The sequence below is a fragment of the Haliotis cracherodii genome, unplaced genomic scaffold, assembly GCF_022045235.1.
Source record: "Haliotis cracherodii isolate W230 unplaced genomic scaffold, xgHalCrac1.p SCAF_2, whole genome shotgun sequence".
NCBI lineage: Eukaryota > Metazoa > Mollusca > Gastropoda > Lepetellida > Haliotidae > Haliotis > Haliotis cracherodii.
In genome coordinates, this window is record NW_027266275.1 from 58,219,950 (window position 1) to 58,236,006 (window position 16,057).

Consider the following 16,057-nt stretch of genomic DNA (forward strand, 5'->3'; position numbering starts at 1 on the left):
ATATTGCCGAGTGCGGCGTTAAACAACAAACACTCTTATTTCTAAGTGGTATGGGTACAATATTGATAAAAGCGACATGGAACCTCATTCAGTCACTTGTCAAGGTGATCCAGCACATGAAAGACATTGCTTGTTAAATCATTTATTCCAATGTTCCAGCTTTTTACAGTATTGAAGAAGTTGTTTTCCATAAAAATTGTGTCTATCTGGCCTCCTATCAGTAAAACAAATTTTAGTTTGTTTCAAATAATATTGTTTATCTCCCATACATGCTCCCAGCATGAAAGGGAAACTAGGCTTAGGCAAATTGTCTGTCCAAGCTAGTTTGATTCATGTCATGTGAATCCCATTTTGTGTGTCTGCACTCTGCACACTGAAATGTTGTTACCGGTATTTAAATCGGTCTAAGGCTAACTCCAAAACACAGTTTCACACATGGTGCAAGTTTACTGCTCAAAAGAGGTCAAGGATCACACAGTTTTCATACTACGTCAGTGTATAGGTCATGGCATGACAGATAAACTATAGTAATGTGAAACAATTGACTGGTCCTTAACTTCTTTTGAGTAGTATACATCATCTACATCTGGAATAGGACCCATATAGTGGAGTATAGTTCCCTTTTGATCCAAACTTATTCACAGTTTATTTTCTGAAAAAATCATTAACTTTAAATCTTATTATTGTTTACTTTCTCAAAAAATCTCAAGATGTGTAATACAGTTGTATTTGTATTTGCAGGAACGTCAACTCTCCAGCAGTTTTGTGCCAGTGCAGTGAATGCTGTAGTGAGCCCCTTCGTCCTGTATGACCTAGCATCCGAGGCAGCCCGCTTCCTGGCCAGGAACAACCAAGCCCATGTGCCTAGTCAGCTTAGATCCAACATCCTCAACTCCATGTTCCAGAAGTGTCTGCAGATGTCAGTACTTTCTCCCCAACCACTGTTATTCATAAACATTGTTCCAAGTATCAAGATATACTGTTAAGCCAAGATTGAACCAACTTTAAGTCACAGCTACTTTTATGTCTTTTCTGTAGTTGATAAAAGGAGATTCAGAGTGTTTGTTTGAGGATATCTCTTTATTTATGTATTTTGATATTTGTTAACCAATCTTGGGACTTTTTTTGTATAAAGGTGTTCATTGACGTTATTAATTTAACTTTTCCTTTCTTCTTCCTCCTTATTTGGTTTTACCTGTTGTTGATTTATTCCAATGGTGGCCTATTCCTGAGCCCCCCTATTCACGGTGCAGAGTATTGTCCCTTGGCTATGCCAGGAACTGCTGATCGAGGATTCTAATATTTGTTTCACCCTTATTATGATCCTTGGTTTGACAGCACTGTTACTTCTTGGATTTAACCAAATTGGTTAACACCTGTGACCTGTGTCAGATGCGGGGGGATTCCAGGCTAAAATAAGTCACCTACAACCGACGCCTGTTGTAGGAGTTGACTTAATCGATCAGATGGTTAGACTTAGTGACTTGGTTGATTGCATGTCAACATGCCTTGTTGGCGTTGCTCATAACATAATCACTGGTTTATCTGGTCCACACTCCATTATTTACAGCCACACTCTTACACCTGGAATATTGCAGAGTGTGGTTTTAGTAAAACGTTTCTCCCACATGAAGTGATATGAAGTACATTAACACCACCCAATACATTGATGCCCCAGATTCAGTCCATGCCAAAAATTCAGCCATACTAAATGTCCAGTCCTTTAAATGATCATAAGTTGCTTTGTTTTAAGAGGTTACTGACCTATGTCTTTTTATTGCAGGTTCATACAGTGTGCCCATCAGAGAATTCATCACATAACATATGCTGACTATGACGACTTCGTCAGCACAATCTGCAGCGCCCGTAATGCATTCTTCATGGCCCCAGGTGGTGTCGTGCAGTTTAATGAACTTCTTCAAAGCCTGCGACGCTCAAAATCGTGTCGCAAAGATCTATGGCAGAAGATCATGGGAGGTCTAGCTACAGGCAGTGTTTGACGACAGGTTCTTGGTCCTTAGTCAATTGTAGTTCAGATATTGTGTTCAGATGTTGGATGATAATGACTTATATTTGTAGCAAAAATGAAGTCCTGTTATTTTTTGTCTATGAAAATACAAAAAAAATATATAAAAAATTTACCAACCAACTGCCAGGATTTTTGTGTGTGACGGGAAGTGAATGCACACTTTGTGAGGCACTTCTTGGAAGTGTATATATACATGTATTATGAATAGTAATTGTTAGAATTTTAACGTACTTAAAACATTGTATCTGTTCTGCATGTTATTTTAGATTGTGAGAAAGTAATTTAAAGAGTATTTTTGAAAAATGCTTAATAAGCTGTTAAGTTGTTGAGCGTTTTCAGCATTCACCTGTATTTCCTCATCTTATTTCCTTTCCTTTTTCGTCATGTGTATTTAAACTCCATATTTATATACCCTTGTTAATCATATTTTATACATTCATTAGTTTGATTTCATTGATCTTTAGATATTATTGGTTATGTTTTCTTTGCATCTGTTGAATGTTGATTCCTTATTTTGCCATATCTTACAATTTCTACAGAACAATTTCATATTCTGTTGTTGTATTTACAGCTTTATTATGATCTTTTGAATAAAGCATTATTTTACATATCCAAAGATTGGTCACTTAATAATTTTGAAACAAGATATGTAGATTATCGTCACACTTTTTTTTTTACTGATTTCAGACAGCATAAGATTTGTAATGAGATCATTGTAGAAACAGGGTTTGTTAATATCATCTCAGTATTCGCCATAGGGTTCAGGTTGTGTCGGAGCATACAACTCAATGTGAAATTGTTTTGTTGACTTCTGTATACAGAGACAAAGACTATTCTACATTTATTTTATTACCCATTGGGGTTCTTGTTCTACAAAATACTGTTTATCAATGCCATCACCAAATATATACATAGAAACGAATCGTGTCAGTGAAACTGAAATTATTATTTCTCATCACAAAGCCATCACTCGTTCACAGGAAACAGCTGTCCTGTTGACTCCTCTATGGAAACAATTACTTGCTGAATGTTAAAAAAGTTAAGTGAACTGTCTTTCTTCGAAAGAAAATATTTACATGCTGTAAATGGGATCGAAATGTTCCAGACACATGTAATAGTGCTTTTTGCATAAATTATATATCAGCCATAATGTATTACTAAATCTTTCTTCACATTCCATTTAGATTGCATCTCTTTAAACTGCTATTCCATTCATACTGAAGTAACATTTCCAACACTTCACTAGGAACTCAAATAATAATTATAATATTCTGATATTGTTTCAGTTCAATTCCAAACAACTATTCCTCAACTATGGGGATAAGTGAAACATTGATTAGTGTCAGTCCAAGTTAATTATGACTAAATATCTGATATGCAAAGTAATATTTTAAATCCTATGCAAAACTATTCAAAACAACAGGTTCATTTGCCCAAACACATTTTAATCTACTATTCAAATTTCATGATTCATCCGTTGTCTAAATGTCTATGCAAAAAATCATGTTGAGGTATCACACATACAAATTTAAAATACTGCAGCGTTGTGAAAATAGTGTAGAGCTTGCTACACTTTGCAGGATTGATTTATTTTTGTATGCTGTCAACCATTAGTGACTTGTTTATTTGTGACAATTGAATCCGCATATAGATCTTTTAGCAGTTCTAGGACATATGTTGTATTATTTCTGAGACATTTTGAATTCAAAATCAACATTTGTGCATCCTAAATTAAGTTACCTGCGTATTAAGAATATATTTATTTAGAATGTGTTATTCTGATAAATCAAATACAAATGTGCACATGTAGTGAGAACATTCAAATGTTTAAAGATATTGATCAGACTTTGTCATTTGACTCAACATTATCAGGTTGCTGAAATTTCTTAATTTCTGCAAATTAGATTATTGAGTATGTTGATGTTGAAAACTTGTTAGTTGACAGATAGTGTGACCTTTCCATGTAATGAGTGAAAGATTTAGAGTGTGTCCATTCTATACCTCAGAAGTAAAGACATGGTGGATGGGAAATTCTTGTGACAAATGCTTGACGATATGTTGTTTTCACTTATCCCATGTAGGGCAGTAGTGCCCATTAGGATCGTCTTGCTTGCATATAGAAAGATTTCCTCACTGAATTGGACATGCAACAGGAAAACTGTTCGGGACATGCTTGTCTATGATAAAATTTCTTCTAGTTAATTTATTTCTAAAAACATAAGTCATTTCTGGTTTCCTCCGCCATGATATTGCTGGAATATTGCTAAAAGCTGTGTAAAACCATACTTGCTCACTCTGAAAAGATAAGTTATTGTTCTTAATTGGCAGGGGACATGGGTGGCCCAGTCGTCTGCGATTCGCTGTGCAGAGTTGCGCCCCTTGGGCACGCCAGAAATCTATGATAGTGGGTTCACCCCTATGATGTTTCTAGGTTTGTCAGCACCATATCCATCCTCGTGCATCACTTCGGGCTTTCCTCCCACATTAAGCTGACACGCCATGATATAACTGGAATACTGTTAAAAGTGGCGTTAAAACCCCACTCACTCCCTAACTTAATTGGCAATCAAAATATTCAGCATTCTATCTACAAATAGTGTCTGCATAATTTCTGTGAAGGATTCCACCAGTAAAGAACATTATTGCTCAGTATATATTTAACCATGCCATACCTGAAACTAAACCTTTCTAACAAATAGACAATTTAGATTAAACTTGACCCTTTCATTTGAGTAACCATTATCAAAAAAGGGTGTCTATCCAGCAACAAGGCCACTGAGAGTCCAGAGAGACGGCCTCTACAGCCCTGTTTGCAATGTCAGCTTATGGTATGACTTTTGCATTCATGTATTGCAAGTGGTGAAAGTAGGCTCCAAGCACCTGTCGCTTCCTTAGTGATCTTCCATTGACACAACAGGGTCTCCAGCTTCCCAGGCTTCCATGAACCTCAGTCAGGAATAAAAGCTCACTCAGAGGGTGTTCTAGAAGACCAGGGATGAACTGTGTCAAACACTTGTTACAAAGGAATCTAGAAAACGTATTAGAGTTTATTTTGAAAGTTGACTTCAAAGGAAGATTTGTTAATGCACATTTTGTACTGTGTGCTTGTAAGTTGTTTTAAAGGATTGTTTTATTGCTTCCTCGTCTATTTGGATGGCTACATTGTAGTTACTAGTTCCATTAATTGCAGCAACATCATAAATACGTTTCAGGGGTTTTCTCTTGAAAGTCATTTGTTAAAATGTTCATAGCTGATTTTGAAATTCAAGTAGACTTTGAAATCAAAATTAGGATTATTAGTCTCAAGGTCATTTAGTTGCGATGCAGAAATTATTATTAATCTTCAGATTTCAGGAGTTTCATATAACTGCACTATTCATGGAGAGGTTGATGGAATTTAATCCAGATAAAATGTTATATTTTATAATATCAAGGTAACAAAAAACACAAAGATGTAAACAATTGTACAAATTTTCAAAAGAATACTAAGGAACAGGTTTGAGTTGTAAGCATTGCTTTCAATCAGTGACCATTTGAGCAATATTTCATTGATTGTTATCATAACTCTCATTTGATGTTTAATGTCATTTCTGAATGAATGTAAATCTTTGTCAAATTAAATACAAGAATGAGTGCAATAATAATTACTTCATTTCTGATTGTCATCCTCATTTTCCAAATTACCAGTTAATCATTTTTATAAGTAGATGCTGATATATTTTTTTGGTGTATTTATTCCTCAGAATTGCTCATTTGTTTATGTGTGCAGTCTTGTTGCAATGTTGAGAACATGGCACATGGTTTGACAGGTTATCACGTAATCCTTATCTCTATTTTCATCAAGTGATGAAATTCAAACCTTAACAAACACGGTCTTATCAAAATAAATATTTTTTATCTGAATTCAAAATTAAAGTGAAAGACGCATTTTAGCTTGGGAAAACATATTTTATTTAATTGTTTTAGACAGCCAGCAATGACTTAATCTTTAATCAAAGAAATGTGGAGTTCATATATTGCATCCTCGGTAATCCAGTGTATAATATCTGCAGACATTTTTTTATAATTACCTTTGACCCATTCTCTACCATAGCTTTGTTTAGAGCCTGATGAGAATAGCATGATGATAAAACTAGTCATTCTGTCAAATTAACAAGCGAGAACAATTTTGTACTCCGAGAGAAGAGCAGTGAAGGTGGATACATGACTTCTGTAATGAAGCCATGGTCTGAATGGGTCCAGGGTATTTATCCTTCTACAATGGAGATGTAATACACCAGATAATCTAGGATGCTACATGGTAGCCCATGTGCCATTAAGATGCCAGTCCAATGTTCCATTTTGAACTATGTTTTGAGAATTACTTGATCTCTTTATCTCAGTTTCAAAGAACTTACCATGACTTCATGATTATATTGTTCTGCAAATCATTGCAATTATGTCATGGACCTGTTAAGTATGTGAAATGTGTTACTTCTACGTCGAATGTTGATGAATCACATCACAATAAGAACTGTTAAACTTTTATTCAATCTGCTCATTGTTTATAAATTTTCATGGCTGCCATTCATTTTCAATGTGACATGTATAAAGATGTTCATGATATAAGCTAATATTTATTCTGTGACGCTGCTTCTTCACATTAAATTATGCTTCCTTAACTTCTCAATAACTTAACTGTTAATTTGTTTGAAGGAAGTGGCTTTTGTCAATGTTGGCTCCTTTCTTATGTATTTGAGTAAATACGATTAGAATATGGTTGACAATCATCATGGCTAACAACATTCATTTTCTTCAGAAGAAAGAAATGATCATACTGTAAGAAAACTACACCTAAGGACACATTTGGGAAAGTAAATGATTTTTGAAACCAGAAATATCTTGAGCCACTGAACCCAGGGTCATGGCCGACCCTCATTTTGTACCCTCCATTCTGTAACATTACTGAGCTGGAAAACAGCGTAAAAACAGTCACTGCTTGCTTCATTTGATTTCTGCTTTAGACAGTATTAAAATATGTTCCTGTCAATTAATTTATTGGTTGAATATGCTGTTTCTATCAGCCTTGTACTGTTTGTGTCTGTGAATTTGGTGATGATAACTTTGTTTCAATAAAGAACTTTGTCCAACAACCTCAGAGAGTCTTTGTTTTACTAAGTGTGCATACTGTTATTTACGTTGATATTTCCAACACATATTGAAATCATTTCTCATGAATAAATATGTCAACAATGATAACTTCAAAGACTACTTATTTAATCATATTATAACACAAAAAATTATGTGATACAAAATCTGTGAATGTACAGTGTTTCGTTGTGTTCATTTTATTTCCTGCATTCTAATTAGCTGAATTGGTCACGTGTTATTGCATTCATTTCCCAATAAATATAAAGTTAAGCCACGCCCACAGAAGCGGACTACTTTTATTACTACGGAATGTCAGGGAATCCCAATGTTACAGTCAAGGGAATTCCCTTATGCTCACCTGTATTGTCATGCACAGGACATTTAGCGCAATTCACGCATATTCATTGCCCAAACTACGGTACCCATTGAGACCGAAGGCCGAGAAGGAATGAAACAGCAAACGTGCAGGATGACTGGCCTGGTTTTTTTCCGCTTGCCTGGGTTCCTCAAATTTCATGTCTTCGGGTTTCATTTCTTCCCGTTCTCAAGCAACTAATGTTTGAATCTGGCGCTAACTGACCATGTCATTTGAAACAGCCACGATTGACAGGTCTTACGAACTACTCTCAGTTGATTGGCTACTTTGTGGGCGTGTCAAATTATGTGCATAAATTAAACAATCACCTGATTTCTGTCACGCCACAGTATGTATTCCTACACCTGGAATGTTTATCAATCTGGCTCATTTTTGTCTGCTTTGATATATACAACTGTTTTTGGTTAAACTGTTGTAGATGACACATGTTGTCGTTGTCCTTGAATGAACCGAAAAATATACAATCAATTGCATTATTTTTGCAATGCAAGCCCCGGCCATGCCATTATCAGCCATTTGGGAAACTAGGCCAATAGTTGGTATGGTCTGACTTGGGGTGGATTTATGGAAACAAACGCAAAACCAACTGCTTGTTTAGCCAATCAAATGTCACGGAATCACTTGCAATATATTTATTCTCAAATACACTAATGACATTTATATTATGTTTATATGGTAATAGCGCTGCTGCGAAGCCAAGATTTAGCTTCGATGGAACATGGATCCTGACATCTCGTTTTATCAAATATTTCCTGACAACTAAAGCTAAGGTTTTACTGGAAGCATACAAAAATAACCGAAGATGATAATAATTACACTGCTTTAGTTGGCAAAAAATTATCTATTAACTTAAGTCAGAGTGATTCTTGCAAAGACTAACTCTACCCTGTACAATTCCTGACAAACCTATGATTGTGGTTTCGAATCCCGGTAACTAACCCACACTTCCACACCCACCCCAGATTCCGTGATTTGTCAGCACCATACCTGTGCTTCTGGGTTTCACCAAGGTGGGAAACCACTGAGAACTGCATCACTTTTGGCTTTCTTCCCACATTAAGCTGACACGCTATGAAATAACTGGAATATTGTATATTAACGAAATATTTGCACGATTTTGTGACATCTGACGTGCAGATGAGTCAACTTAATAAGTTCCAAAATAGACGCACATCTCATGATTGAACTTCCAGATTCCAGATTCCCAACTCTCGGTGATTTCCAACAACTGTTATTTATTTTAACAACAAAAGACATACATTGATAGCATTGTATGTCTAGAAACGTTCCACCCATCGTCCTGGGATTCAAACACTGAACACATACACTTAGCCATGAGGCAGACAAGCCAGAACGTCTCTTTCTGGGCACATGCACGTTTTCCATGTGCACTATGGACTGTTGGTTGTTGAAGGTAACATACAAGCAAAGCGTGGCTTCAAACGTCCGGAAGTTCTTTGAAAAGGGAATGCACCATGCCCCGATTAGGCATAAACAATCATCATCCAATATTGGGAATGATTGAAGTTTGTATGACGGAAACACGAGTAGCGAGAGAGCTACACGTTCACCCCGCTAAGATCTACCGTCTTGTTGACAAACGGTGCGCAGGATTATGATATCTGATCAAAAACACATCAGGTACGACATGTCTCGTGATAATCTAACTTTTTGAAGCTGACCCAGAAAGGTTCTTGCAACGATTCGTGACTATTCATGAAACCCGGGTTCACCACCTAGGTCCACACAGCAGTCAAACAGCATTGGACATCATCACCACCACCAAAGAGACCCGTGAAGATCCGGGGTAGAATAGGTCTTCAGCAACCCATGCTTGTCGTAAAAGGAGACTAACGGGATCGGGTGGTCAGGCTCGCTGACTTTGTTGATCCCTGTCATTGTATCCCAACTGCATGGATCAATGCTCATGATGTCAATCACTGGATTATCTGGTCCAAACTCGATTATTTACAGACCGCGGTCATATAGCTGGAATACTGCTGGAGTGCGGCGTTAAACAACAAACAAACAAACAAACCACCACCAAAGAAGGCAGAGACTGTCCCATCAGCTAGAAAGGTAACATCACGTGTCTGGGTTGCTGAGGGTGTCACCATGGTGGAATATCTTCCAAAATGCCAGACAATGTGCTGCACTTTTGAGGCAATTACGGGGTCAGGTGAAAAAGGCGTGCTGTTCCATCGGGACGAGCTGCCAGTGCACAAATCAGTCATTGCCATGGTTACAGTCCACGTGCTTTGAACTCCTTTGATCTGGCTCCGTCAAGCTTCCATCTGTTCCCAGACACGAAGAAAACTATACTTGTGTAAAACGCGCGGTCGTTCCGTTCACATTAAGTTGACATACCGTGATATAACTGACAAAGTGGCGTTATCCCAGTTGACTTGAAAAGGTATTATATTGTACATTTGACAGCCAAGAATGTTTTTCTTTGTACAATGGCTGCTGGGGGCTGCTTCATTGTGTGTTGCTTTGTTATACATTCCGATGCGCATACCGTATAATGTAAACAGCTTGCTGTATGTATAAACGAGAAAACAATAACTTGGCCTAACAAATGTATCCCCCATTTGGAACCAGGGCATTAGACTTTCTGGTCAATCCTGACTTGTATTCCTTCAGAACCCAGGGGGTACATGGTCCGTGTTGACTTGTATCCCCAATTTAAAAACAAGGGGGTACCAAATTACCTGGTCCGTGTTGACTTGTATCCCCCATTTAAAAACAAGGGGGTACCAAATTGCCTGGTCCGTGTTGACTTGTATTCCCCATTTTAAAACAAGGGGTACCAGCTTGCCTGGTCCGTGTTGACTTGTATCCCCTATTTAAAAACAAGGGGTACCAAAGTACCTGGTCCGTATTGACTTGTATCCCCCATTTTAAAACAAGGGGGTGCCAAATGGCCTGGTCCGTGTTGACTTGTATCCCCCATTTAAAAACAAAGGGGTGCCAAATTGCTTGGTCCGTGTTGACTTGTATCCCCCATTTAAAAACAAGGGGCACCAATATCGTGGTCCGTATTGACTTGTATCCCCCATTTAAAAACAAGGGGTACCAAATTGCCTGGTCCGTGTTGACTTTTATCCCCCATTTAAAAACAAGGGGTACCAAATTGCCTGGTCCGTGTTGACTTGTATCCCCCATTTAAAAACAAGGGGGTACCAAATAACGTGGTCCGTATTGACTTGTATCCCCCATTTAAAAACAGTACTTCTGCTTGCAAGGTGAAACAGTATTCATTCTCTCGTGTCACAACATGTCCATGTTATTACTTAGTCTATATATGAACATACACGTTCAGCTGCGGATTCAAGGTAAGAAAACAGGTCCTCGGCATCCGATGATTGTAGCAAGAGGCCACTAAATGGATCCTGTGGTCAGGTGACTGGGTCAATGGTATGTTATCGCATTTCAGTTGCATGGATCCATGTTCATGATATCACTGGATTGTCTGACCCAGATCGATTATTTTCAGGCCGCTGGGACATAGTTTGAATATTGCAGAGTGCGGCGTTAAAAACAAATAAATAAATGACAGAAATAGGACAAACACAGGACATACTTTTCAAAATATATTATATCATTCATGTCATTCACCTCCTTGTATACCTTGAACTGATACGTGTACATTCAGTCTGAACACAACCTCTAGCTTACACAGGTGTAACACAGAACGCTATAGTATCTACAAATATGCCACAAAACGTGAGGCTGAAATAATGTATGTGAGTGAGTGAGGTTTTACGCCGCTGTTAGCAATATTCCAGCAATATCACGAAGGGGTACACCAGAAATGGGCTTCATATATTGTACCCATGTCGGGAATCGAACCGGGTCTTCGGCGTGACGAGCGAACGCTTTAGCCACTAGGCTACCCGACAACACCTGAAATAATGTATGTAGCAAGTGTTCACAGACAGATACATTGTACTGATTGTTTTGTTTCCACAATAAATGTTCTCAAATACAATAAGTATTCAATCAAAAATCCAATCAGGCGAACAAAGTATTTATATATTATGTATCTGAAATTATTTTTCCTAATGAAAATTTATTAGTTAAATAATGTTTCCTTGATTTGAAATAACTGTATTGTACTGATGGGTCATATGTATGTCTGTTTTAATTGATTATATACATCTTATTTCTGAACATGTCTTGCAGTCAAACTATCTTTCACTTATTCCAACGTCCGTGCACAGTATAGATACAGAGATCCAGATAAGCTGCGTATCTGCGTAAAATACGTATCAGAAATGCGGAAATACGCAGTAAAATAAAATCCAAGCGTATCAAATACGCAACGAACATTACAGATAATAAAACTTGTGCGTATCATCAAAATATTGTGAAGTAACCCCGCGTATTCGATTAGCAAATCAGCAACTTCTTTTGAAATTATAAACGGGCATTCCGTCAACCTTGCCAAACTCCACGATGACAGTTACATCATGATCATTTGCCATCACACTTTCTTGTGGAAGTATCGTGGTATTTTTGAGTCCTATAAAGCTCTCGAACCCACACGACACCAGTTTGCAGGGACTGGATGAATAGTGTTTTTTAAATATTAACTTAAATACCCACATGTGTAAAAACTAGTGGGGAACAGAAATTTGAATACCCAGATAGAATTACTGATACCCAATGATTTTAAAATGCATTGGTAAAATACCCACGACACCAAAAGCTGATCCGGAGCTCTGAAGGTATTTACGAAAAATTAACATTTTTGTACCGCAGTCAATTTGACTTGAGATGAGATGGTCATCTTAATTTGCACACTGGCAATGTGTATACAGAAACATCCACTCTCAAAACACTGACTATCAAACCTTCTGGCACAGACAATCAATGAAAAATTCGTTATGTTCATGCTTTCAAATACTACATACCCTGAATGCAAAGAATGGATAACACAGAAGATCCCCGGGGCGACCCTTGACCCTTTTTATATATTTTATAAATATAAACACCACTTTCTACTTTTCATCTGACATTTATGAACCACATTTCGTACAGTTAATGTATCTTATAAAAAAAACACATTTTTCTGAAATTTCGGCATAAAATATAAACACATTTCAAGATGATCGTAGCTCCCATACTTTAACATAGGCTTACAATAGCCGTGAACTGTTCACTTGTTAAATAAGAGTATCACGGCTAATTTAGAAACAATGGTTATTTTTGGATTCTGTTAGCGAGAAATTAAAAATTCAGCACAGAAAATAATGCCAATAAGAATGAGGACCATCGGGGATATTTATAATAAAAGAGTTGTTCAGAAATAAAATGAATTGACAGAAGGCTTGGACAAGCGAACTGTGATTAAACACAAACTAAGAGGCGTGAGGTTCACATCTCCAGCGCTGGCACCATTGTACATGAAAGACAACACTGAACCCATCGATCTCACTGCTCTTTCAACACATCGGGAAATCCTGATGGCTTGATCCACCCCTTGTTAGAGTCGATCTCCATAGATGGCCTTAGCCTTGATACACCAAGCACAAACGCAGGTAGAAACTCTCTTTATTAAGTTGACAGCTGCAACGAAAAGAATATCACAAATTGAAATAATACTTCTGTTTTCTACAGAATCATTCTTATTATCCTTGTCTATGAGGTATTGCCATTAACTGTCTGTTTAGAGTGTATTGCATTACTACATTATGTTTAGGGTGTGTATTACATTACTAGGATGTTTAGAGTGTATATTGTTATTTCCTGGACCCGTGAAGATCCGGATAGAAAATAGGTCTTTAGCAACACATGCTTCTAAGAGGCGAGTATGCCTTTAGAGGCGACTAACGGGATCGGGTTGTCAGGCTCGCAGATTTGGTTGATTGACTCCCAATTGCGTGGATCGATGCTCATGATGTCAATCATTGGATTGTCTGGTCCAGACTCGATTATTGACAGACCACCGTCATATAGCTGGAATATTGCTGAGTGCGGCGTTAAACAACAAACAAAAATCCTGGATGTTAAGAGCGTGTTTTGTCGTAACCCGGACGTTGAGAGTATGTACTGACATTTCCCGTGTGTTTAGCATGTTTATTACCCACGTGGTGAAGATACAGGTGGTAAGATACTAAATCCGTACGTCACACGTGTGTCGTACAAGGTTGACCTTGTTTTATTCGTTTTGATTGGATAACCGTGACCTCTGTCACACCGGGACTACGTTTTTCATTCATAAAAAATCGCGAGACGTCATTCATTTTGCGATTACAAGGCAGAACTGAAGAAATTCATGAGAACGAGAGATATTTACAAACACCTTATTAAACCAAACAAGATAGTCACACGCATCAAATTCGGTTTGCATTCTATATAAGTTATGCATAGAGCTTCTACAGACATATAATCGAGCTAGATCTATAAATCGATTTACAATGTACGACTGCCGATCGAGCGCGTCCCTTGAGCGTGACGCACCCGACCATTTTCGCAACTTTCAATTTGATTTAACGTAAAAGGATAAGCGTGGTGAAATGAAGTCTGTTTAAACTATCTGGACAGATATCGAGACTTACTTGGGATGATCCGGTTGTGCCATCGGTGTCCCCTTTGAAGCGTATTTTGTGGCGCTGTTTCGGGAGGTGTTGTTCATGGATGAACGAACACGACAGCACGACCAGATCACTTAAAGTTCACAGTTCCGATACAAATCATTCGAAAACTCCGTGGAAGTGTGCCTGACTTCTGATTTTGTGGCCCCAAACATCCCAAATGTGAACAATAACATTCCCTATCTCTAGCGTAAAACGCTGTGAGTGGATCGCGGTTGTCTTTTCTTATTCCGGTGGCGACCTTGCCCTTCGATCGTTCGAAGCTGTCACTGACATGCAAGCAAATTTGAGTTTGTTGATTTTCACGTCTTCAGTATATAGGGTGGTACAGTTAACATGAATGTCTTTGGCGAACAGTCTGATTTCCCTCTTCCAAAATGGGACGGGCATGATATAAATTCAGCTGATAGATCAAGGAAACCGAACCATTTTGATTGCACAGACGGGACCCCGGCAGCGTGACCGACTGCTGGTCCGATATTCAAAACGCGGCGCTAATGTGACATTTCAAATTTTCTTATCGGTGTCCTGCGTACTAACAAAATGGCGCTTGAATTACCATAAGTTGAAGACTTTCTTCCAAAAGGATCTTGAGCGTCGGTGCTGGTTTGTTTGCAAACAGAACAGCAGGCGCGTGTTGTAAATGCGTATGCATAAACATGTCAACAATGCCCATATTTGGTCATATATCAATATTAATGCGCAACCAGATTTTGCAACCGGTTTCAGTTTGGTCTGTCAACGAACGAAAGTTGTTATGTATTTACACTTAAATATATATTTAACGTGGGTAATAAATAAAATACCACACTCATTCTCGTTAGATACCATTTTTACGAAACTCGTGAACTTTCTATGGTATCTGACCTCGCTTTCGCTCGGTCAGATACCACAGAAAGTCCACTCGTTTCGTAAAAATGGTATCTAACGAGAATGAGTGTAGTATTCTCTATGTATTGCCATTACCCGTGTGTTTAGTGTGTGGGTATTACCATTATCCCTGTGTTTAGTGTGTGGGTATTACCATTACCCGTGTGTTTAGTGTGTGGGTATTACCATTACCCGTGTGTTTAGTGTGTGGCTATTACCATTATCCGTGTGTTTAGTGTGTGGGTATTACCATTATCCCTGTGTTTAGTGTGTGGGTATTACCATTACCCGTGTGTTTAATGTGTGGGTATTACCATTACCCGTGTGTTTAGTGTGTGGGTATTACCATTACCCGTGTGTTTAGTGTGTGGGTATTACCATTACCCGTGTGTTTAGTGTGTGGGTATTACCATTACCCGTGTGTTTAGTGTGTGGGTATTACCATTATCCCTGTGTTTAGTGTGTGGGTATTACCATTACCCGTGTGTTTAGTGTGTGGCTATTACCATTACCCGTGTGTTTAGTGTGTGGGTATTACCATTACCCGTGTGTTTAGTGTGTGGGTATTACCATTACCCGTGTGTTTAATGTGTGGGTATTACCATTACCCGTGTGTTTAGTGTGTGGGTATTACCATTACCCGTGTGTTTAATGTGTGGGTATTGCCATTACCCGTGTGTTTAGTGTGTGCGTATTACCATTACCCGTGTGTTTAGTGTGTGGGTATTACCATTATCCGTGTGTTTAGTGTGTGGGTATTACCATTACCCGTGTGTTTAGTGTGTGGGTATTACCATTATCCGTGTGTTTAGTGTGTGGGTATTACCATTACCCGTGTGTTTAGTGTGTGGGTATTACCATTATCCGTGTGTTTAGTGTGTGGGTATTACCATTACCCTTGTGTTTAGTGTGTGGGTATTACCATTATCCGTGTGTTTAGTGTGTGGGTATTACCATTACCCGTGTGTTTAGTGTGTGGGTATTACCATTATCCGTGTGTTTAGTGTGTGGGTATTACCATTACCCGTGTGTTTAGTGTGTGGGTATTACCAT

The 16,057-nt window shown here is 38.2% G+C and overlaps 1 protein-coding gene across 2 annotated transcripts in view; it reads left to right on the forward strand.

The window, feature by feature from the left end:
- LOC139468284 (zinc finger SWIM domain-containing protein 8-like) overlaps positions 1 to 7,157 on the forward strand; it is a 55,733-nt gene extending 48,576 nt beyond the window's left edge. For both annotated transcript variants that reach the window (XM_071250154.1, XM_071250155.1), the window contains exons 21-22: positions 742 to 919; positions 1,784 to 7,157. In XM_071250154.1, the coding sequence (XP_071106255.1) occupies positions 742 to 919; positions 1,784 to 2,000 (395 nt within the window). In that variant the 3' untranslated portion in view covers positions 2,001 to 7,157. The remainder of the gene's footprint in view (positions 1 to 741; positions 920 to 1,783) is intronic.
- Positions 7,158 to 16,057: the final 8,900 nt, after the last annotated feature.